The sequence below is a fragment of the Suillus subalutaceus genome, assembly GCF_016647625.1.
Source record: "Suillus subalutaceus strain FC151 chromosome Unknown DFJ58scaffold_138, whole genome shotgun sequence".
Classification (NCBI taxonomy): Eukaryota; Fungi; Basidiomycota; class Agaricomycetes; order Boletales; family Suillaceae; genus Suillus; species Suillus subalutaceus.
This window is the reverse complement of record NW_024540387.1, coordinates 29,048-51,735: the sequence shown is the minus strand read 5'-3', so window position 1 is coordinate 51,735 and position 22,688 is coordinate 29,048. Positions and strand designations below refer to the sequence as shown.

Sequence of the window (22,688 nt, the reverse complement as noted above, 5' to 3'; positions counted from 1 at the left end):
GCAGAGGGATTGTCCCACTGCAATATTTGCCAACGGCGAATTCGTAGCTGCAGCAGCCTTCTCTCCCCAATCAGGTAAAGGTCCGCGCTCAGCTTTCTTACTTGAACTTCCAGCCTCAACTCCATAGACAATGAGGTCGACTCGTACTATATGCACCAGGCAGTTCTAGTAGGTGATCGAGCTCATAGCTCGCGCACTCGAAATTCCACCCTCTGATAATACAAGCCTAAGGTGGCGCTAATGGAGACTATGGTTTACGCAGTGCCGGGGGTGCTGGCGTGTTGGGAGACGAAATGGAGGATCTCTATACGTTATTACATGACGTCAAGGTCAGATCCATCCTATACAAATCTCACTCTGATCTCATCGCGACCAGGTCCACCATCCAGGCCTACAAGGCGTATCAGTCGGTACCATTCTCTCAGAGTCAAATTACCAACGTGTTCGCGTCGAACACGTGTGCGGATCAAGCTCAACAGGTGCCGTCGTCTCTCCCTTACGCCCTTGGCGGCCTGGCCTACCTCTGGTAACGCGATCAAGCCGAATTGCCACCATCCGAGAATCCGAGATAATCTCAGCTGGGATCAAAAGCGTGCTCATCTAAGTATCAGGCATCGGTCTTGACACCTAGGAAAATTGCGAGAAATGCAGGACAGCCTCTCGCGCTGGCTTGCATGTTTGTGGCGAAGTGGTCGAAAATTCAGTCCATATAAACAAATGAACCACCCCCCCCCCCTCCAATTGAATAAACCACACCGCATCCCAGACGCGCTATCGGATCATGGCTCACAATTGGAAACCCCCACCCAGACCCATCTCTAGGCTCATTCGTCGCTATCGGATCACACGACCGACACCCCCACCCCTCCATTCCGATATGTAGCCCGTACACCCACCAACATCACTTTCGCGCCTCTCGGTCGGGAAACAATGCACACCACTGCAGAGCTCATGCAGATCTACGAATCGGACAAACACCTCTCCCGGTACTTGCATATCATCCGAGATTCAGTTGTCTACCCGATCATTTATGATGCAGAGGACCACGTGTTGAGTATGCCACCTATCATCAACTCGGAGCATAGTAAGATCACGCTGGAGACTAAGAATGTGTTCATTGATACGACTGCAACGGATGATACGAAGTTGCAGATCGTGATTAATATGGTGGCGAGTATGTTTTCGGAGTATTGTGCTGAGCCTTTCATGTGCGTCGTTTTGTTTTGGGCTTGTAATTTGATTCGGGAGCTGAGGATCTGTTCCTAGGATCGAACCTTGCAAGATTGTCTTTCCTGACGGTTCGACGCGCACGTCTTCTGATATCACTCCTCGCACCATGACTGCACACCCATCGTACATTAACTCTTGCACCTCTCTTTCCTTAACGCCCTCCACAATCCAGTCCCTCCTACCCTCTCATCCAATGACCCCGACGCTCTAATCGTTTCACTCCCATGCACTCGTCCTGACATCTTCCACGAAGTCGACATAATGGAAGACGCAGCAGTCGCTTACGGGTTCAACATTCCTCCAGACCAGCACAACCGCACAACCATCACCGATCAGCGGGCTGACGAGGTCATCCGGAGGGAATGGGCGATGGCAGGATGGATCGAAGCATTACCTTTCATTCTCATACGTCCCTTCTCCCCTCAACGCCTATACACGTCTAACCCAACCTAACAGTGCTCACACGAAGAAAACTTTTCCTCCATGAACTGCCCCGACACCGGATACCTAGCGGTAAAAATCACCAATCCCAAAACCCTCGAATTTCAAGTAGTCCGCACATCTTACCAGGGCTGCTCAAAACCATCCGCGAGAACCGCTCGCACACTCTTATAGGGCGCGAGCCAGTAGTCTTTAATTATGCCGATGTCATTAACGATACAGAATGCGGTAGTACATTGCATGTGCCCCAAGCAGACAATAAATATGATTTAAAAGGGTGATTGGATTACCCAACACTACCTCTTCGATATAGGAAAGATGGGAACATTCTGGGGCGATTCGATGCCTACAAGTATCTATCCCGGATTCCCGGAAAGTGCTATTTCGTCATCTTCAGTGATACATGTAGGGTGCCTTCGCAGTCCACATATACAGTATCACTAAAGCAACACGGTCAGTTTGAGCCCATCCCGCGATACAAATCGAACTGAGGAAGATTAAGGAAGAAAACTTACTTGTCCGCAGGCCAATAACCCAACTTGTAACGTATTGCGCTGACTTTCTTCAAGGGTTTAGGGACTGTGTAACTGTCTAATGATCTGCGCATCGGACAGCAAGGGAACAAGGGAGCAGAAGATGGTCACATTTGATCAGTGCCTTGGCTTCGAATGAGTGGGAATAAACCTACTGATCAGGTACAAGTATGTCTGATGCCATAGACTGCGTGATACTACTGGTTAGAGGGTCCGGGGTCACCGATGGAGGCACGCCTCACATCGGGGCATTCATGAATCTAGAGGCGCGGGGGGGGGGGGCACAGGGGCCCCCAAGACTAGACAGTATTGTCTTACATAGAGTAAATCTCAAAGACAAAAATCCTGATTTAATCAGGCCAACTTTCGACTTTGCAAGTCTTGCGTCGAGAACATAAGTAGGAGGAGCGCGACACCCTCAGCACTAAAGCTCGAGAGTGTCCGCGGAGAAACAAATGTATTTTGCAAGCCCGACGACCCAGCTGAAAAGCTCGGGTTTGTCGGGGCTAAAGGTACAAAAATTTGAGTCTAGATCGCTAAAGGACTATAAAAAGAAAAAATTGAAAGACGCGCGGTACGTGGGTCAAGATGGGATAGATGATAATTGTTGTCCAGTTTGTTAAGTGCCTGAGGAGTCAAGGTGCGGCAGCAGTGGCATCGTGTATGATTCCTTGTAGAATGAAAGGGTGAACGCGAATGTATTTGTGAAATTCTTCTGATGACCATCTTCCAGCTGCTTGTATGAGAGCTGGAGGCACCCCGTCAAGTGCGAGAGCAGTGGCACCTCCCGCTCGCATAGAGTGTCCGCTGAAACCCCGATTTGCAAAAACCCATTGAAAGCGTGCCATAAACCACGAGCGAGTGGGAACATGTCCATTTGAACGCAACCATAGCTCTGGATAGTGAGGGAAACTGGCGTCTCGAGAGCGGAGGTAACCCTTGAAAATATTGAGACAATCATCCTTGTAATTTGACCTGCGAACAAGAACCTTGCTACCTTGTCCAAACTTATCCGATTTAGACAAAGGCAGTGTTAAAACCGTAGCTCAAGGGTAGACAGATCCGAAGGGCTTGGCCTCAGCTTGTGCGCTGTGCCCCTTACCCGAGTATGTGCCCTTAATTTCAGAATGAAGTCCGAAGGACTTCCGGAGGCTGGCTACTCTAGTAGAGTGCTAGGGGACTTCCGGATGAGTGCGAGAAACTTCCGGAGGAGTTTCATCCGCTGTATCAGATCCGAAGGTAAGACTTCCCAAGGTAAGTTCCCTAGATAGAAACACATAGAGGATAGGCTGCAAGGGACAGAGTCCAAAGCAGGATAGGATAAGAGGAGTGGTCCGAAGGACAGGACGTCCGGAGGTCCGAAGGTAAAGATGTCCGAAGGTTACGACATCTGAAGGTTACGACATCTGAAGATTACGACATCCGAAGGTCCGAAGGTTTACGAGGACCGGAGGAGTGGACAGGATTAGGACAGGAGGGGAAAGGCTACTATGGACAAGGTCCGGAGTAGAAACAAACAGAGGTAGACTACACTATGGTAGAGTCGGATAGACAGAGTTTAGACAGAAGTCTCGGAAAGACAGGAAGTGCCGGAAAGGCAAAACTTTGGTCTTAGGGAATCAATCCCTAGACTTCAGAACAGAGGCATAGGGGACAAATCCGAAGGTCCGGATTTCCAGCCTAGGGAATCCATCCCTAGGCCTTGATGGAAAGGCAGAACTCAGATAGACCAAAGTCCGAGACAAGAATGAGTGAAGTCTAATGTGCGAGAGAGCAAGTCTATGTTGATACAGAGCAAAGTCTAAGGCGATATTCGAACTAAGGAAACTTTACAGGAGTGGTACAGATCTTTATATACTGGAAGGGATCCGAGAGGATCGGTAAGCTAAACACAAATGCTATGTACGAGCATGTGGAAACATATTAGTAAGTATGAACGGAACATAAGCAAATGAACTCGGATATGAACAGAGTACAAGGATCAATAAGCAAGACGGAAACAGAGATAACTGAAGTCCGGAGTCAAGGGGATTACCATAAGGAGATAGACGCTGATTTAAGGTTTGGGCTTCGGATATGAGTATAGGTCAGATCCGGAGGTCTAGAGATATCGGATGAAGCGTCTGGATATCGGATGAGCGGATCCGGAGATCTAGGTGAATACGAGACTAGGATATGGATCATGGATATAGACCGGTAGTCTAGGAAAGGTAGAGTCCGAGATGGAATGAGCTCGGATCTGATAGGACTAAGGGTGGATGAAGCAGGCTTAGCTGCGGAGGTCCGAAGGTATTGATATATGGATGTACGAAGGTGTACGGATCCAAACCGATAGTGGACTGGAGGACTGAAGGCATGGATAAGGGTATGGAGTCATGGATAAGGGTATGGAGGTCCGGATGTGCATCCAGAAGGTGTCCGGAAGGCATGGGAACATCATCGGATGTAGGTCCGGAATACGGGATATGACAGGCAGCATATAAGATACTGAGTTATCGCCGAAGCACACGGTGTGTCTCATAGGGACACGGTCATAGGATTGCAGTTTAACCTGATCAGGCCAAACTAGTTCTCCAAGGCGTTGAAGCGTTTCGAATCCGAAATAGAGTTGCGCAAGGAAAAGTATATCATCATGATCTGAAGATTCATGATAACGAAGGAAGGCACCATGTAGGTCATTGCGAGACAGAGGTTGTTTTCTTTTAACAGGATGACTGAAATGGCGCTTACAGCCAGTGAGTGTGCACTGTAACAAATGAGACCGGCGAACTGCGCGGATCTCAGGAAATTCGTCCTCGAGTTTATTGCAGATTCCCGAGAGGTAGACGTCAACAGATGTTGGGAGGATGTATGCAGACATCCAGACGGCATAGAAGGAGAATGTATCAGGAGTTGGCGTGAGGGCGAGGTTATGCAGTCTGCAGAATTCGATATAAGATGCGAGTGCTGAGTCGTAAGAAGCTGATGTTGATTTAGCCAGAGTAAAACTGAGCGCAATAGCGCGCTCGTGGAGCAAATGCTCCAAAGTCCACACCTGCCGAGACCAGCAGGACTGGTGAGATACCTTGGTCATTTTTTGGTAGCCCCCAACACATCCCAAGGGGGTGTAAATTCATCAATGATGAGATCAGGCACTTGCCGAAGTGCTAGATGGTTATTGAATCACGATAAAGCATCCGCGATAGAGTTCTCTGTCCCTGGGACGTGATATACACGTAGATCAACATTGAGCTCGATCAAGACGTTCACCGCTGACATAAGGATGTTGTTATATGGCGCAGAGGCTCGCAAAGAATTGAAAATGTCGACAGTGTTAGTATTGTCGGTAAAGATGGCAATGTGACGAGGAATTGGTTCTGTCTCAGCAAGTGCGTGAATTGCACTGCACACTGCTAGTGCTTCGAAAAAGAAAATTGACCCTGTCGGTGCCTCTCCGGGTAAACAAGATTGAAATCCGAAATTCAGGTCTGGGAACCAGTATCCAAGTCCAATGAGAGACACATCAGTGTAGATGGTCACCACGTCATCTGTTGTTTCTGGGTTCCAATCCAGAGAGTCAAGAAGAAGGACGCCAGGTAAATTTTCCATATGATTGGTCAACCATGTCAATTCCCGGACGACATTGACGTTCACATAGATTTGGGCAAGTGGTTTTACCTTGTTGCGCATCTTGGCATAAACTGCAGCGAGTCCTGGTTTCAGCAGAGGAAAAACATTGAATAGCCAATTGATAGTGCCTGCAATGTGCTGGAATTCTCGCAAGGTGTGGTGATGACGAGGTACCACAAACACACGAATGTATGCAATCATCTCGGTTTTCTTTTCCTGTGGGATTGAAATGACCATACCGTTTGGATCGATGTCAAAACCTATGATTGTGAGTCGCCGACAAAAGAGCTGCTTAGCAGGTTCATGAGGGATGCCGAGTTTGTCCCAAAGTTGAAGCAACAGGGCTTGCTTCTGAGGCAGATAGGTACCGTAAGGCTCATATAGGAGCACGTTACCTTCTAACTCGAATGAGAAAGAATCATCCATGTAGAGCTTCAGATGCTCGATCATCACGACGACGCTCGTGACCCACATCACGAGTGACATGAAAGAGACCCAGATTAGAGTGGATCCTCTCCCGCCAAAATTATTGCAGCGGTCCACATAACAGTTATTGTTCACGGTAATTACTTGCTTTAGTTGCCAAAGAGGATGCATTGGCAGTTGATGGTAGGCCTGAGAAACATCCGATTTGAAGACAACCAGAGGAACATTTCCATGCTCTCGCCGGAACTGAAGAAGGCTAAGACCGAGTGAACGCATTCCATCAAGTTTAACACCTGATGAATCATCTAGGTTGATCATGGAGTTGAGTGAAAATTCCCCGGTGCTGTGGTCTACCACAAGACGGAGTTTAGTTGAGTTAGGTTTTGGGACGACGTGGACTGGTGTGCTGTACATGCCAGCAAGTAGATTTGATCCAAACAGGGCCGAGAATCGACCTAGGCGGACTTCTTCATTGACTTGCTCTTGAACGAAAGCTCGATGCTCTTCGTTCTTGAGCGGCCGATGAGAGTTGTCCCATGTCAAAGGGTATCCATCCATAGCAGTATCTGCACACGGCCAGAAACCCTCGCGCAGGCCATCCAGGATAGACTCAACGAAAGGACGATTAGGATGCTCCTGAACGAGTTCACTGAGCACACTAATTTTGATGGGAGTGATGATTGCAAAAAGATCAGGATGAGAATTGAGTGAATTCAAAGCAGTCTCTGAGAAATCGCGGTTTCCCGGATGAGGTAAGGGGGTTGCATACAAAGAAGACTTAGCCGTAGGGCTGAAAGAGGACTCATCTATGAACCACGCCATTCCATGTAAGTACCAAGGGCGTTTAATAGCAGAATTAGTTTGATGAGGAGCAAGAGGGGCAGCTCTTTTCAGGGTGCTCTGCACTCCCGCACTTTGCACATACATGCCGGTAGTTGCAGGATGAATCTGACCAGCTACAAGTCTTGTAGTTCCATCGCTTGCAGTAATCAGAGCCTCGTCGGCATTTTGAACCGCTCGAGACCCCCTCATCATTGACACAGCAACCTGAGAGGGAGAAGTGCCCTTCATAGAGGTCTGAAAACTGGTCAAAGTTGGAGAGTTGTAAGTCTCTCCTCCGACTGACGCATTTCCTGACTGCCTTGTCAAAGGCGATGACACGGGAATGGTACTTGCTAATATTTTGGGTGAACTTTTGATGGATGAAGTTTCCATAGTCTTCGAGTTCGTCAAGTCGATGCGGGAAAGCAAATCGCATTGCTCGCGAGAAGAGCGAGTACGCGACATTCCAGTCCTGCGAGCTTCGCACGGACTTTGCAGGTTCAGCCTCTCCGCCGACCTTAATTTTGAATTTTCCGAGCTTTTCCTCATGGTCATGTTCTGGTTCGTCTGAGTACCATCCTGTAAAGACAACATCGAAGTTGACGACTCTTCCTCGGATGATATTGTAGAGTTCAGACTCAGGGAACTCGGGGACGAATGAAGACTCAAGCCACTTACGCTTGACCCGCTTGGGGTCATGAGCCCAATTCACGAGAATGGCATTGGTCTTTCATAATGAGACAGGGAGTTTCTTCGTCCTTCTAGTGATGGAAGGGTTTGTGAGATTCGAGAGGTTGAGTTTAAATCCTCTGTGCTTTTTATGCGCTGGACCGTCATCCTCTGAATCAGAGTTGGATTTGTCAACTTCTGACTCAGAGTCCTTTTCAGACTCTGAGTTATCTGACGGTTCCGCACTATCACGGTCTCCTCACGACTCTTCTCCATCCTTTGAAGTCTCTTCTTTGCTCTCGCAATCTTGTTCTCCAGCTTGGATAACTTGCTTTTCAAAGGAGTCAAGCATCTGGTGATAAGGACTGATGAGTTCGGCGACTGTTCGCCCTCTGAACTCATTCCTGTTGACATACGACGCTCGCTCGAAGATTTCAAGGATCGCATTGGTCTTCGTGAGCTTTCCTCGTCTATAATCTCCAACAAAGCTCAAACAATCAGAATTGAAGGTATTTTTTCGTGGAGAGGGGCTTCGTTCTTCTGAAGGCTGTTTAGAAGGAGACCGCGAATCACTACTAGTCTGAGTTTGAGAATTTAGGGATTTAGGATCCATGCGCCCTTTTAGAATAAATGATGGAACGAGAGAAACGAGTTCAATATAGCAAAAAATTTCTGTTTCACGGCGGTAAAACAGAAAAGATGCGGTTCACCTGAGCGCAGGTGCCCAAATATACATTAAGAGAGGGGCTTGAAGCCACGTAAGCACAGCGGTGCATGGACCATATCGATGCGCGATAACAGTCGTAGAAATTGCCTCACAGATTAAACCTGCGAAAACAACTTTTACCTCCGATTGTTTTTTAAAAAAAAAGGGTCCGGGGTCGCACTGTCAGGCAACTTTCTGTGTGCCTCTATCCGAATTGCAACATTTCCTTGTACTGGCAAGCTATGCTCTGCAAGTAGGCACTCTGCATACCACTGCCTGTCTGGTCCCAAATAAAACCATAACAGCCATATACGGCCTGCAGGGAATAACATATTCCTATCAGTGCGAGGAAGATAAATGATATAGACCACATACCCCTAGCAACAAATTCTATGCCCATTCCGAGTGTAATACGAAGGCGTTTCTGGAACGACCTCATCTGGAAAGAAGCAATAAAGCAACCATTATCCAGCTCTTGTACCTGAATCTCATCGAGTGGACAACCCAAAAAGTGTCTCAAGGAGTCATCCTCGGCTGACAGTGCACAGAAAATTGATCAATGCTCTCTACTAGTAGGGGCATACAGCCGCATACTATGCACTTACGGTTAAGTTTTTCACTTACATCCAGTTGTGTGAACAATGTGTGGTCGCTAACCATCATGCATGCAAGACGCAAGTCAGAGGAGGAAGCAGGCAATAATTTGGGAATGAAGTTCATAAACACCCAAAGGGCTTCTCGCCGGTTATTTACAATCGCCCAATACAGTGCTGTGTGACCCTCGATGTTGGGCTGTTGCAGGAGTTTGGAGAACTCTGCTGCTGGGAGAGTAGCAGCACAGTCATTGACAGTTTGAGCGATAGAGGAAGGGGTAAAATATGGAGAGGAGACAATTGTATGGATGCATGATAGACATTTTTGCTTGGATTGTAGGAAGGAAAATATCCATAGCTTGGACCAGGCGGAATCTGCTGATACTGATGTAGAAGTTGCATTATATGCACCTGTTAGTGGGGGAAGGATATATCCAAACTGGCTTATTAGCCAAAAACCCTGATACATCATTCAGTTTAGCTATCCACTGTAACACTATCTAGGTTGATGTATCCTTGGGTGGATCCCAGCAGTGCCTTCTGTATACATCATTCCCAGCATATTTTCGCATTTTTTGGCCACCTACCCCCCACAATATTCTCACACTTCATAGCTCCACATTTTGGGCCACCTACTGTGGGAATTTCCCCACAACACCAAAAACATCGCCCATTTTGGGAATCTCCACAATATCAATTATTCCCACACCCTCCCCACCTTACTGCAGCTTCACCACTACACCACAATAGGTCCCCCCTTGTATCTAGTAGTAGTTTGGTACATACATGTATAATATACTATAATAGACCGCTTTTTTGTTTATTTGTATGCCTGCTCCTCCTCCAGGGGCCATTTAAAATAGGTTAGGGTATAGAACACTTTTGCACTTTTGCCCCTTTAATAGAGAAGTGTTCTAGGATCTTCAGACCATGTTTAAGAATATATATGAAGAGATTCCAATCTTTATTTGACCCCCTGAAGCGCCCTACATCAATAGATATGGCATATATACAGAAAAATACAAAATATGTTCTCATGTATTAATTTCTAGGTATAGAGCCTTTGAAACATGATTCCCAGCATCTATCAGACAGTATTAAAAATGTATCAGGAGCTCAGGACCATGGGATGGGACCCTGCTGTGTAGTACATCCCCCCTCTCTTGATGGTTTACCTCCTGTGAAATTTTTTCCTGTAGGACCGGACCTCAAGTATTGCATGGGGTCTATTCCTATGCATATTTAGAGTATATCTATCACCTAGCTACTCCAGAATATCCACAGGGTCATAAAAATAATATATTGCAATTTTGACATTTTTGATATTTTTCATTCCCCTACCCTTGCACAAATAATCCAAGCTGGTCATATATCATCATTGGGGCACAGATATATGCTTTGTATGCCAAGGATCAGCTCATAATAGGCCAGAGGCTTCAGATAATGTGTATACATACTATTTCTACTGATTAGGGGCCCATACCTTTAGGGTATCGAAATTTAATGATCAGACACCTGGAGTGCATGTCATATATATTCAGTATCACAGATCTCAAATTTCAGAAAGATCCATCAAGTATTGAGTGAAATGAATGTAAAAGAACATATGTGTGAAAAGTGACAATTGACACATATCACACAGAATTCACATTTATATATGATATAAGTCAAATATTTCATTAAATTTTGATAGAATACATGTTAGACTACACAAGGAACCTATACTACACTTTGCCCTGAGAGTGGAAGGGATGTGGAAGGGATGTGGTGGTGAAGTCAGTTGATGCAGCATAAAAGTCCTACAACTTCTTAACTGACCACTTTCGATGTTTTGAGCATTTGAAGTTTCCCACACTCAATTTCTTATCTATTTACTTCCCCAGTCCTCAATCCTGGGTAGATCTTTCTATAACGTGAGTCCTATGATGCTGAATGTATGTGAGATGTACTACAGATGTCTGATCATTAAATTCCGATGTTTTAAAGGTATGGGCCCCTAATCAGTAGAAATAGTAAGCATACACATGATCTGAAATCTCCGCCCTATTATGAGCTGATCCTGGGCATACAAAGCATGTATATGTGCCCCAATGATGATATATGACCAGCTTAAATCATTTTTGCAAGAGTAAGGGAATGAAAAACATCAAAAATGTCAAAATTGCGATATATTATATTTATGTTCCTGTGGAAGGACCCTGTGGATGTTCTGGATTAGCTAGGTGATAGATATACTCTAAATATGAATATGAATAAACACCCTACACTTCTTGAGGTCCGGTCCTACAGGAAAAAATTTCACAGGGGGTAAACCACCAGGGGAGGGGGGGTACACTACACAACAATCTCTTGTCCTGTGGTGATGAGCTCCTCACACATTGTTTCTACTATTGAATAGGTGCTGGGAATGATTTTTTCAAGTACATCCACCTAGAAATAAACAAATGGCAACATATTTTGTGTTTTTCTGTATATATGTTATATCTATTGATGTATATGGTGGATGATAGGTTACGGTTCGATTTGCCGATTTGCCGCGACTTATTTGGAAGTCCGATCGATGTTTATTCTAGTATTACAAGTATACCTAGGTATACCTGTAAATTCGTGTCACACTCAGTGCATTCCTTGCTTGCAGACCGCTGCAGATGACCGGTTGACCTGCAAGCACCTCACGCAACTCCCACAACCTCTCGCTGACCTCTCGCCTCTTGCAAGTGCAGCATGTGGAAACAGGCGCCTGTGAGACTCCCACACCCTTGCAAGGCCATAGTGAGCCGCCTAACCGTCGAGTCTCTGCCGATGCGATTAGCTTGGACGCGGGGCATTGTGAAAATGCTGCAACTGTTGCGGTAAATGTGAGGTGTATTTACACTAACTTACTATGCACTTGCTTTGTCGCTGCCATCTGCGTATATGATGCATTTATCAAAGTTGAAAGCATTGAACAACTTCACATGATGAGCTCACTCGGTACTTGGTATTTTGAACTGCAGCACTGAAGGCTAATATGCGGTGAGAATTGTCTTCTCGTTCCTTCAGATTGAAAATTCAGGCTTCGGTTTCTGGATTCTGAGGCGGACAGGTTGGGCCAAAGAACTATGTTTGCTGCATTAAGCATGCATATGATACCGGTGCCTTTCATTCATCTCACTCGTAGTTTGTACTATGATCATTAATGAACCAGAGGGTGCCGTGGCACCTCATTTTGATGGGTTCTGTCAATTTAACCTCCATCGCCCTCATCCATGTCCGTTGTACTCGTTCCTGAAGTGGCAAGCTGCTTTGAATGAACAACCTCAAAGTAAATGTGCATTTTCCCGCTCCCTGCACACTTCTTGCCCATCACAATGAATCATATCAAGCATCCCCTGCGCTACAACACTATTGCTAGTTGATACATGGATGCGCTCCTGAAAAGCAATTGAAGTCATAGCGGTTGCTGTATCAGAGTTAGCCACGAGTTCAGCGTGATATTCTCGAACACCGAGGATGAGGCATGATTCTAGCACAAACATCTGCACGACCTGGAATATCTCAGCGAGACCAAAATAAATCTGAGGGTCCAGGGGATATATGTCCAATAGAAATGATGAATCATGGTTGGATGTAGAGGTCAGTGACAGATCAGCATACCGCTAAGAGTGTTGAAGAGAAGAAACCGATCTGGAAGCAAGAGATAGCGAAAAAACTAACACGCAAAAAACCTTAGCAGAAAATGAGAAGTCACATTGACATTATGAACTCACCTCGCAAAGTAACTAACGTGAGTTTGCATCAACACCATGAAACAGTCCCCGATAATACCTCTTGTTGAGTGTCGTCGCAGTTCACGGAATTGCTTTACAGTAATCTGGACTGCGAGACACAGTGCAAGGACCTCCCATACGGTGGAAAGTATCCAAGTCATGGAAGACAGAAATACATATAGAATCTCCCATGTAGCCAATCATGCACCGATGGGTGCCGGAGAGAATGAATGCCTCTCATTTCATACATAACCAAAGCTTACCTGCTGCAATCTGCATTGTTATTATTGCGACCATAACTGCGTCGGCAATTCTGATGGCCACAAAGATGATAACGAGGCATGTCAGCACCTTTCTAGATCTCTGATACATGGTATGCAACCGAGCGATCATAATGCCTTGCATGATGTTTCAGTCAAGTCAAATGTCATGGAGGTGTATAGCTCACCGCCCAGTATTACAACCTCACCCATCCAATTAAGTGCATCATAGATGATAAGGCCTGACAAATCCAGTAACATTAGTTATCAGCTTCGGAAGATCACAGACTCTGAAACAAACTCACAACTGTGGAAGTCGTTATGTTCAATCAACGAGTTTAAACCTCCAAACGTACACAGCATACCCCATTCCAGCATAGCGCACCTAGAATAGTCAGCAAAACTTGGACTTGCTAAGCGTAAATGTTGAAATACAAGGTACATACACTGAAATAGAGAAAGGTCATTAGGGACCAGCGTTGCCTCTGCCATGAACAAGTTGTATCTTAATGTTGTTCTATTGATGTGGGAGTCCAGATCAGTTCAACCTGCAACACAATTCTAAGCGAGTTGACTGCCCCAGTAATGGATCGAACATACCTCTTGTCCAAATGGTAAGCACTGAGAATACCATAAGGATATCAGTGGTTCTTTTATACTTAATCTTGCTCACCCCAATCATATATTACCCCGACAGAGGCAGCAACTGCGAAATTAGAGTCAAGGTGAATCGAATCATCACCGTCATCATGCGGCTGACTCTCCACGAAGCTACAAAACAGCTGCCAATAAGACTCGCATTGATAAGTGGCCACCAAGTAGGATTATTTGAAACTAAGACCATACCATTAGAAGATAGGAGCGAGCGAGCGGAGGAACTTGGTGGACGGATAACAATCGCATTCGTGCTTGATATACGACAATCCAGTGTTTAAATCACCAAAGTGAGATTTGAGGAATGATATCTGATTGATCGAAGTGTTTCAGCCCAAATTCCAGTGCAAAGACAATGTGCATCCAGGGATTCCAATGGGATCAAGATAAAAGTTGTTGGTAAGATCGCAACAGTGACTCGCGAAGAATGTTTGAATGCCGCATATGATTTGGGCGCGGTGCCCGTGCGATCTTCGAAACATTCTGGCTACAGTGTCCAGTGTGCAATGCAACGTTCAGCCCCGACCCATTAATAAAACCATGTGGTTCGTTGACCCAATACAGGTTTGAACGGCACCGTGCACGTCGAGCTCATGACAGACGCTGACTATAATTATTAACACAAAGGAGCTGGAGTGGAGTACATGCCTGAGCCAAAGTGGAGCAGAAGAGGGGTTCGGGTGGAACGCGCATGGCATGGCGTCGACGTGAATTGGTTCCGCGGGATCAAATGCTCCGAGTCCGTTCTTACAATATGTAGATAGATATCTGCTGGCCGTGTTGTACTAGTAACTTGCAAATAATTGTGGCCTCGATTTGATTTGCCTCTGCGGCATCACTACAGTAGTATGATACTAGTATTAGTATAGCCCAGACAAAGATCTGGCGCTGCTGCTCCTTGTTATCACTATTTCATCAGGCCAGGGTCCCATGCTACTCGAGTCTCGGACATGTGCAGCAGTCTGCAAGTATGGTAATGCATTGAGAATGTGACACAAATTTGCATGTATGCCTAGGTATGCTTGTAATACTAGAATAAACACCGTGCGGACTTTCAAATAAGTCGCGGCAAATCGGCAAATCAAACCGTAACCTATCGTCCACCATAGGCTTGACCCAGACCCATCTCTAGGCTCGGAAATATCCCTTTCCAAACAAGTTCGCACTTACTCCATTCAAGGTACCAAATCCTCCATTGAATCCATCACTTTCATTTTTTTCATATCCAATAATCGTGCTACAGGAATTCCGGCATCGTGCGATCTGCATGTGGAAGATGAGGTGGTGCCAGTCGGCGTAACCGCAATGCACACCTGACCAGTACGCAGATATCATCTGGTCTGTCTAGAAGGTATCGCGCGCGCCTTACACGCTTTTCTAGGAAAACAAGATCCACCACAATACACACTTGCATATCCCCCAGGCGGCGAGAAAGATCTCATCACCGTTGTCCTGCATGATTTGGGAATCATGCATGGACATGACTACTAGGTATCCCCCTAAAAGACAAAGTCTGTTAGCTTAGTCCTCAGACTAGTCAACCCATACCTTGGTATCAAACCTTGGTCCAATAGTTTCAGTTTTCCCTCAGCGATTCATGAATCCACCATGTTTTGAAGAAAAGTCATATGTGAGATGGGAATCACATAATGACCTAGTTGATATGAGAAGCAAAATGAAGGTTAATGTATTGCCTTTCATTTGGCTTATTCACTTTGGCTAGAGAAACCCATAGAGAAAAGTTCAAAGCCTAACAAAAACCTATCTAAAAAGCCCGCGTATTGTGTACTATTATTTGTTCCATTATTTCTGAGTTGTTTTCTCTAGTGTTTCTTTACTTTGCTTTTCTATTAGGATGCTCTGACTAATCAGATGCTTCATAAAATTGTACCTACAGGGTATGATGTCATAATGATGTCATAGGACTTCACCTACACTCCTGCAGGTATTTTGGTTGAAAGATATGATATCATAGTGATGTCATTATGATGTCATGTTCCATGGAATTTGCTAGAACATTCCAATGACTCATAATGACTCATAGTGACTCATAGTGACTCAGAATGATGTCATTATCCCACCATGAATATTCTGGAATGTTCTTTTGCACCTGCTAGAACATTCTGCTCCAGTTTTTGGAATATTCTTCTCACATTCTGAAGTCATTACATCACCTTTTTACTTACATAATATTCCCACACAAAATGTATATAAGGAGAGCCCATTCTCCCCCAAAAAATAGATCTCCCACTTGTTGCATTCAAGAACTCCCACTTGAGCAAATTGAACTCTCACCTAAGAAGCTTCAGTCTGAACAAATTGCTGCTTACAAAGCCCATTTCCTTTGTAAGAACTGTCCAGGCAAGTGCAGGGAAAGTGTTTCCCTTGAGATTACGTAAGTTTCTCGCGATAGAAACCCAGTTTTGTGAGACCAGTGTTCTCACCACGTAGTGTTTACTGACCAACACGAGCTTTGGTCACCGTTGTTATTTGTGAGACCAGCGTTCTCACCAGGTATTTGTATACTGACCAACACGAGCTTTGGTCATTGTTGTTATTTGTCATTGTTTTTTTTTATTTGTCATTGTTGTTATTTGTGAGACCAGCGTTCTCACCAGGTATTTGTATATTGACCAACACGAGCTTTGGTCCACGTAGTCACATTTGAGACCAGCTTCTCAACAGTTAACCGTATATTCAGGAAACCAGTTCAAGTGTCTAGACGGTATATCCTAGACAATCCCATAGTTTCAATCAGAGATAATAAAGCTCCGGCTAAGTTAATCTGACTGATTGGTTTAGCGAGCCTCCCAAGAACTCACACGTTATCTACCACGAAAGAAGAAAAGTCGTAGACCGTGTTAATCGAGGACTGGCAAGAAGTCTTATCCAGTGTAATTGTGGTGTCATTACATTTTTTACACGTATTTATATAAGACCCTCGGTTATTAAGACACCGTTACCGTCTCCCAAGAGGTACGGTTACCCCTCACATTCATCGCCATCGGATCGCACGACCTCGATCTCGACACCCCCACCCCTCCATTCCGATATGTAGCCCGTACACCCACCAACATCACTTTCGCGCCTCTCAGTCAGGAAACAGTGCACACCGCTTGCAGAGCTTATGCAGATCTACGAATCGGACAAACACCTCTCCTGGTACTTACCCATCATCCAATATTCAGTTGTCTATCCGATCGTTTATGATGCAGAGGATCACGTGTTAAGCTTGCCAACCCATCATCAACTCGGAGCATAGTAAGATCATGCTGGAGACTAAGAATGTGTTCATTGATACGACTGCTACAGATGATACGAAGCTGCAGATCATGATTAATATGGTGGCGAGTATGTTTTTGGAGTACTGTGCTGAGCCTTTCACGTGCGTCATTTTGTTTTGGGCTTGTGGTTTGATTTGGGAGCTGAGGATCTGTTCCTAGGATTGAGCCTTGCAAGATTGTCTTTCCTGACGGTTCGACGCTCATATCTCCTAATGTCACTCCCTGCACCGTGACTGCACGCGTGTCGTACATCAATTCCTCCACCTCTCTTTCCCTAACACCCTCCACAATCCAGTTCCTCCCAACACGCATAAGCCTCTCACCCACCCTCTCACTCAACGACTCCAACGCTCTAATTGTCTCACTTCAGTGCACGCGTCCCAACATCTTCCACGAGGTCAACATAATGGAAGACGCAGCAGTCGCTTACGGGTTCAACAACCTCCCAGATATCTTCCTCCAGGCCAGCACAGTCGCACAGCCGTTATCAATCAGCAGACTCATGGACATTATCCAGAAAGGAATGGGCGATGGCAGCATGAGTTGACGTGTTGCCTTTCATTCTCGCACGTCCCTTCCCCCCCTCAGCGCATATACACGCCTGACACCAAACCCGACCTAACAGTGCTCACACGAAGAAAACTTTTCCTTCATGAACCGCTCGCACGCTCTTACAGGGCGCGAGCCAGTAGTCTTTAATTATAACAATGTCACTAATAATACAGAACGCTGTAGTATACTACATGTGCCTCAAGCAGACAATAAATATGAATCAAAAAGGTGATTGGATCGCCTCTTCGACATAGGGGTGTGATTCAATGCCTACACATATCTATCCCGGATTCACGGGATGTGCTATTTCATTGTCATTGTCAGCGATATATGTAGGGTGCCTTCACAGTCAGTTTGAGCCCATCCCACGATACAGATCGAACTGAGGAAGATTAAGGAAGAAAGCTCACTTATGTCGAGAAATTTACGGTGGCGCTCAGCCAAAAGGCCATGCAAGGTCACGTGACTTCGATCGATTACCTTTTTTGGTCGGGATTCAGTAACCTTGCAGGCACATGACCAGGTTCCTGTGATGGCGTGAGTTCACATATTGCAGTAACATATCTCCGTATTATACGAGTGAACGGACGTGCATAATATCCCGTATGATACGGGCCAGCGGACCATGGGCCGAAGGTAGATATATCCTCGACTGTGACGGATGGGCCGGGAGTGTTATTATTCCCGATGGAGACGGGTTGGCCCAGGTGGGGAATATGTAAAGTAGATGGGTGGGCCGATGGACATGAATTTTCAATAGACAGATCGGCTGAGGTAGTTGGATATTATGTAGATGGGTGTACCAAGGTAGATATGTATCAAATAGCCGGGTATATCAAGGGTGCTTGTTATCACATAGACAGGTGGGCCCAGATATATATCATATTAGACGGGTGGGCCGACGAATTAATATTATTTTGTAGATGGGTGGGCCGACGTATTGGTATTATTTTGTAGACAAGTGGGCCGAGGGAGCGGTGAAAGATTTATTATATACGGGTGGGCCAATGGTAGACATATATTGCATAGACGGGTAGGCCGACGTAGGGGTATATAATATAAACGGTGGGCCCAGGAGAATGATAATTGTAGACATGATGGAGCTCAGCTAGTTGTATATCATGGAGGTAATAATTCAAAGTCATCTAATGATGTAGTATGGCATGGAGCCTTGCAAAGGGGTGAAGTGGAAACTCGAGTGAAGTGTACCGAGTTCCGAGACCCGGGTCTCGACAAATGAATATGTGATGTCCAGCACACTTCCGATTGTCTGGTATTTCATTGAGCAATATATGATAATAGATCTTTGAAAGCCAACATCATCCAAGCCTACCAAATGCCAAATGCCAAGTTCCAACTACCGAAAATCAAGTGAAGTGTACCAATATCCGAGCCCTGACTATCAAATCCCGACAATCGACCATTGAGTCCCGACTACCGAGTCTTGAAACCCGAGTCCCAAAGCCCGAGATTTGAGTCCTGAAACCCAATGCCCGACCATTGAATCCCAACAATCGAGTATCAAGTCCCGACCAACGAGTCCCAAATATTGAGTCCTGACCATCGAGACCCAACACCCGACACCCAACACCCAACACCCAACACCCAACACCCAACACCTGACAACCAACAACCGACACCCGACACCCGAGATTCAAGACTCAAGTTCCGACTATGGAGTCCCGGATATCAAAAATCAAGTGAAGTGTACTGAGATCCAAGTCCAACCTGAAGGATTCCTTAGGCTGGACTTCCAAACCTTTGGATTTGTTCTTCCATCTCTATCCAAGCTTAAGGATTGATTCCTTAAGCTGGACCTTTGCCTTTCTGGCACTTCCTGTCTTTCCAAGACTTATGTCTACTTCCTGTTATCTCCGACTCCACCTAAGTGTAGCCTACCTCTGTTTGCTTCTACTCCAGACCTTGTCCATGGTAGCCTTTATTCTCCTGTCCTATAATCCTGTCCACTCCTGCTGACCTCCAGACCTTTGGATCTCCGGACCTTTGGATCTCCGGACATCTTACCCTTCGGATATCAAAACCTTTGGACATTGTAACCTTTGGACATCATGACCTTCAGACATCATAACCTTTGGACATCTGAACATTCAGATGGCGCAACCTTCAGACATCCTGTCCTCTGGACCACTCCTCCTATCTGATCCTGCTTTGGACTCTGTCCCTTGCAGTCTCTCCTCCATGTGCTTCCATCTAGGAAGCTTACCTTCAGAAGTCTTATCTTCGGACCCTATGCAGCAGGTGAAACTCCTCCAGAGTTTCCTGTACTTCTCTAGAAGTTTCTATACTCCTCCAGAAGGTTCCTGTGCTCATCCAGAAGTCCTCCAGCACTCCATCAGAGTAGCCGGTCTCCGGAAGTCCTTCGGACTTCATTGGATTTCATCTGGACTTCATTCTGAAATTAAGGGTATGTACTTGGGAAAGGTGCAAAATAAAATATACTGACTACCAAGTGCTGAGCACTAAGTGTCGAGTTCCAAGTTCCGAGTTCTGAGTTCCGAGTGCCAAGTGCCCCGATGCTTTCGGGTATTAACACCCAGATAGCCCTCGCTCTCAGGGGCCCGTCAGAATTTAGATCATCTCAAACGGATGTGATTTGAGTGAGATATGAGCAAAATACTATATACCGGGTGAATTTTGGCATCAGAAGTTTGATGCTTTCGGGCATTGACATGAAGATAGCCCTCAATCTCAGGGGTGTGGGAGAATTCAGATTGTCTGAAATGGATATAATTTGAGTGAGATATATGCAAAATACAATATATTGACTACTGAGTGCTGAGTACCAAGTGCCGAGTGCCAAGTGCAGAGTGCCCCAATGCTTTCAGGCATTAACACCCAGATAGCCCATGCTCTCAGGGGCCCATCAGAATTTAGATCATCTCAAACAGATGTGATTTAATGTGTCCCAAGTGCTGAATGCCGAGTCCCAAGTGCTGAGTGCCGAGTGCTGAGTTCTGAGTTCCGAGTTCCGAGTTCCGAGTTCCGAGTTCCGAGTTCCGAGTTCCGAGTTCCGAGTTCCGAGTTCCGAGTTCCGAGTTCCGAGTTCCGAGTGCCAAGTGCCCCAATGCTTTCGGGTATTAACACCCAGATAGCCCTCGCTCTCAGGGGCCCGTCAGAATTTAGATCATCTCAAACAAATGTGATTTGAGTGAGATATGAGCAAAATACTACATATCGGGTGAATTTCAGCATCAGAAGTTTGATGCTTTCGATGTTTTTGATGTCGGGTCTTGATGCTTTCGGGCAGTAACATGTAGATAGCCCTCAATCTCAGGGGTGTGGCAAATTTAGATTGTCTGAAACAGATATAATTTGAGTGAGATATATGCAAAATACCACACACTGACTACCGAGTGCTGAGTGCCAAGTGCCAAGTGCCGAGAACCAAGTTCTGAGTGCCGAGTGCCGAGTGCCGAGTGCTGAGTGCCGAGTGCCGAGTGCCCCGATGCTTTCGGGCATTAACACCCAGATAGCCCTCGCTCTCAGGGGCCTGTCAGAATTTAGATAGTTCTGAGTGCCAAGTGCCGAGTTCCAAGTGCCGAGTTCCGAGTGCCGAGTTCCGAGTGCCGAGTGCCCCGATGCTTTCGGGTATTGACACCCAGATAGCCCTCGCTCTCAGGGACCTGTCAGAATGTAGATCATCTCAAACGGATGAGATTTGAGTGAGATATGAACAAAATACTATATACCGGGTGAATTTTGGCATCAGAAGTTTGATGCTTTCGATGTTTTTGATGTCGGGTCTTGATGCTTTCGGGCATTAACATGTAGATAGCCCTTGATCTCAGGGGTGTGGCGGAATTCACATTGTCTCAAATGGATATAATTTGAGTGAGATATTTGCAAAATACTATGTATATACTGACTACCGAGTGCTGAGTGCCGAGTTCCGAGTGCCGAGTTCCGAGTGCCGAGTGCCCCGATGCTTTCGGGTATTAACACCCAGATAGCCCTCGCTCTCAGGGACCCGTCAGAATTTAGATCATCTCAAACGGATGTGATTTGAGTGAGATATGAATAAAATACTATATACCGGGTGAATTTCAGCATCAGAAGTTCGATGCTTTCGATGTTTTTGATGTCGGGTCTTGATGCTTTTGGGCATTAACATGTAGATAGCCCTTGATCTCAGGGGTGTGGCAGAATTCACATTGTCTCAAATGGATATAATTTGAGTGAGATATTTCCAAAATACTGTTAAGACCGTACTCAAGTAGTATCGGATCCGAAGGGCTTCGGCCTCAGCTCGTGCGCTGTGCCCCTTTCCCGAGTCTTGCCCCTTATTTCAGAGAGCTAAAGTATCGCGTCTAGTGAAACGGATAAGTATTGCAATGGATCCGTTAAGACTTCCGGATATCGAACGTATAGAGTAACGGCCAATCCGGATCGGATCCGGACTAGAAACTAACGGGTGAGGACTGTCCGAAGACAGAGGCGGATATGTAGACTATAGGAATCTATCCTAAGTCTCGGAGTAGACAAGAGTAGCGTACTCAAGTCCGGATGGATAACGGAGGGACTCAGAGTCCAGACGGAATGAGTGCAATCTAAGATGATATTCGAACTGATCTACTACAGCGCATATACAAAGGTTTATATACTACGGATAGCTAACGGAATGATCAATAAGCAAAGGTGCGAGGCTATGTACGAAAGTATAAGCAAAGTCTAAGTGGAGCGTATTGGTAAGTTGGATGGATCACGAATCATGAACCGGGAATGAAGTACAAGTAAAAGCGGATTCGTAAGTGTAGCGGATCAGTAAGCATAGCGGATCAGTAAGCAAAGCGGAAGTAAAGGATCACCGGTATACCGGTGTACAGGAATACCGAAAGGAGATGAACGATAGTTAGAGTTATATGAACAGGAAATGAAATAAGAATCAAAGCGGATCTGTGGACCGGACGACGGATATGTTCATCGGATCTGGATCGGATCTGAGATCCAGATCATCGGATCTGTAACCGGATATATGGTATATGACAAATACTATGTATATACTGACTACCGAGTGCTGAGTGCCGAGTTCTGAGTGCCAAATGAATACCACACACTGACTACCGAGGGCTGAGTACCAAGTGCCGAGTGCTGAGTGCCGAGTTCCGAGTTCCGAGTTCCGAGTGCCAAGTACCCCCGATG

At 45.8% G+C, this 22,688-nt stretch overlaps 6 protein-coding genes across 6 annotated transcripts; 4 read left to right on the top strand and 2 right to left on the bottom strand.

Moving 5' to 3' along the window:
- The first annotated feature begins 210 nt into the window (after positions 1-210).
- Positions 211-767, top strand: DFJ58DRAFT_95365 (uncharacterized protein). Its single transcript, XM_041395641.1, has 2 exons — positions 211-329; positions 377-767. Exons 1-2 carry the CDS (start codon positions 294-296, stop codon positions 602-604), a joined length of 264 nt encoding a protein of 87 aa, XP_041238906.1. The 5' UTR covers positions 211-293; the 3' UTR covers positions 605-767.
- Positions 768-930: 163 nt separating this feature from the next.
- On the top strand, positions 931-1,683 carry DFJ58DRAFT_733024 (uncharacterized protein; the record flags this gene model as incomplete). The annotated part of the gene is made up of 2 exons (XM_041386231.1): positions 931-1,174; positions 1,403-1,683. The coding sequence occupies 2 exons, from the start codon at positions 931-933 to the stop codon at positions 1,681-1,683; spliced, it is 525 nt and encodes a 174-aa protein (XP_041238905.1).
- A 6,958-nt stretch (positions 1,684-8,641) lies between these two features.
- Positions 8,642-9,498, bottom strand: DFJ58DRAFT_667355 (uncharacterized protein; the record flags this gene model as incomplete). Its single annotated transcript, XM_041382614.1, has 2 exons — positions 8,642-8,970; positions 9,042-9,498. The coding sequence occupies 2 exons, from the start codon at positions 9,496-9,498 to the stop codon at positions 8,642-8,644; spliced, it is 786 nt and encodes a 261-aa protein (XP_041238904.1).
- Positions 9,499-11,616: 2,118 nt separating this feature from the next.
- On the bottom strand, positions 11,617-12,939 carry DFJ58DRAFT_916819 (uncharacterized protein; the record flags this gene model as incomplete). Its single annotated transcript, XM_041395498.1, has 6 exons — positions 11,617-11,873; positions 11,913-11,937; positions 12,000-12,065; positions 12,365-12,586; positions 12,666-12,720; positions 12,779-12,939. The coding sequence occupies 6 exons, from the start codon at positions 12,937-12,939 to the stop codon at positions 11,617-11,619; spliced, it is 786 nt and encodes a 261-aa protein (XP_041238903.1).
- A 3,756-nt stretch (positions 12,940-16,695) lies between these two features.
- On the top strand, positions 16,696-17,523 carry DFJ58DRAFT_858515 (uncharacterized protein; the record flags this gene model as incomplete). The annotated part of the gene is made up of 2 exons (XM_041393970.1): positions 16,696-17,077; positions 17,136-17,523. Exons 1-2 carry the CDS (start codon positions 16,962-16,964, stop codon positions 17,521-17,523), a joined length of 504 nt encoding a protein of 167 aa, XP_041238902.1. The 5' UTR covers positions 16,696-16,961.
- Positions 17,524-19,640: 2,117 nt separating this feature from the next.
- Positions 19,641-20,146, top strand: DFJ58DRAFT_733020 (uncharacterized protein; the record flags this gene model as incomplete). The annotated part of the gene is made up of 2 exons (XM_041386230.1): positions 19,641-19,953; positions 20,007-20,146. The coding sequence occupies 2 exons, from the start codon at positions 19,641-19,643 to the stop codon at positions 20,144-20,146; spliced, it is 453 nt and encodes a 150-aa protein (XP_041238901.1).
- Positions 20,147-22,688: the final 2,542 nt, after the last annotated feature.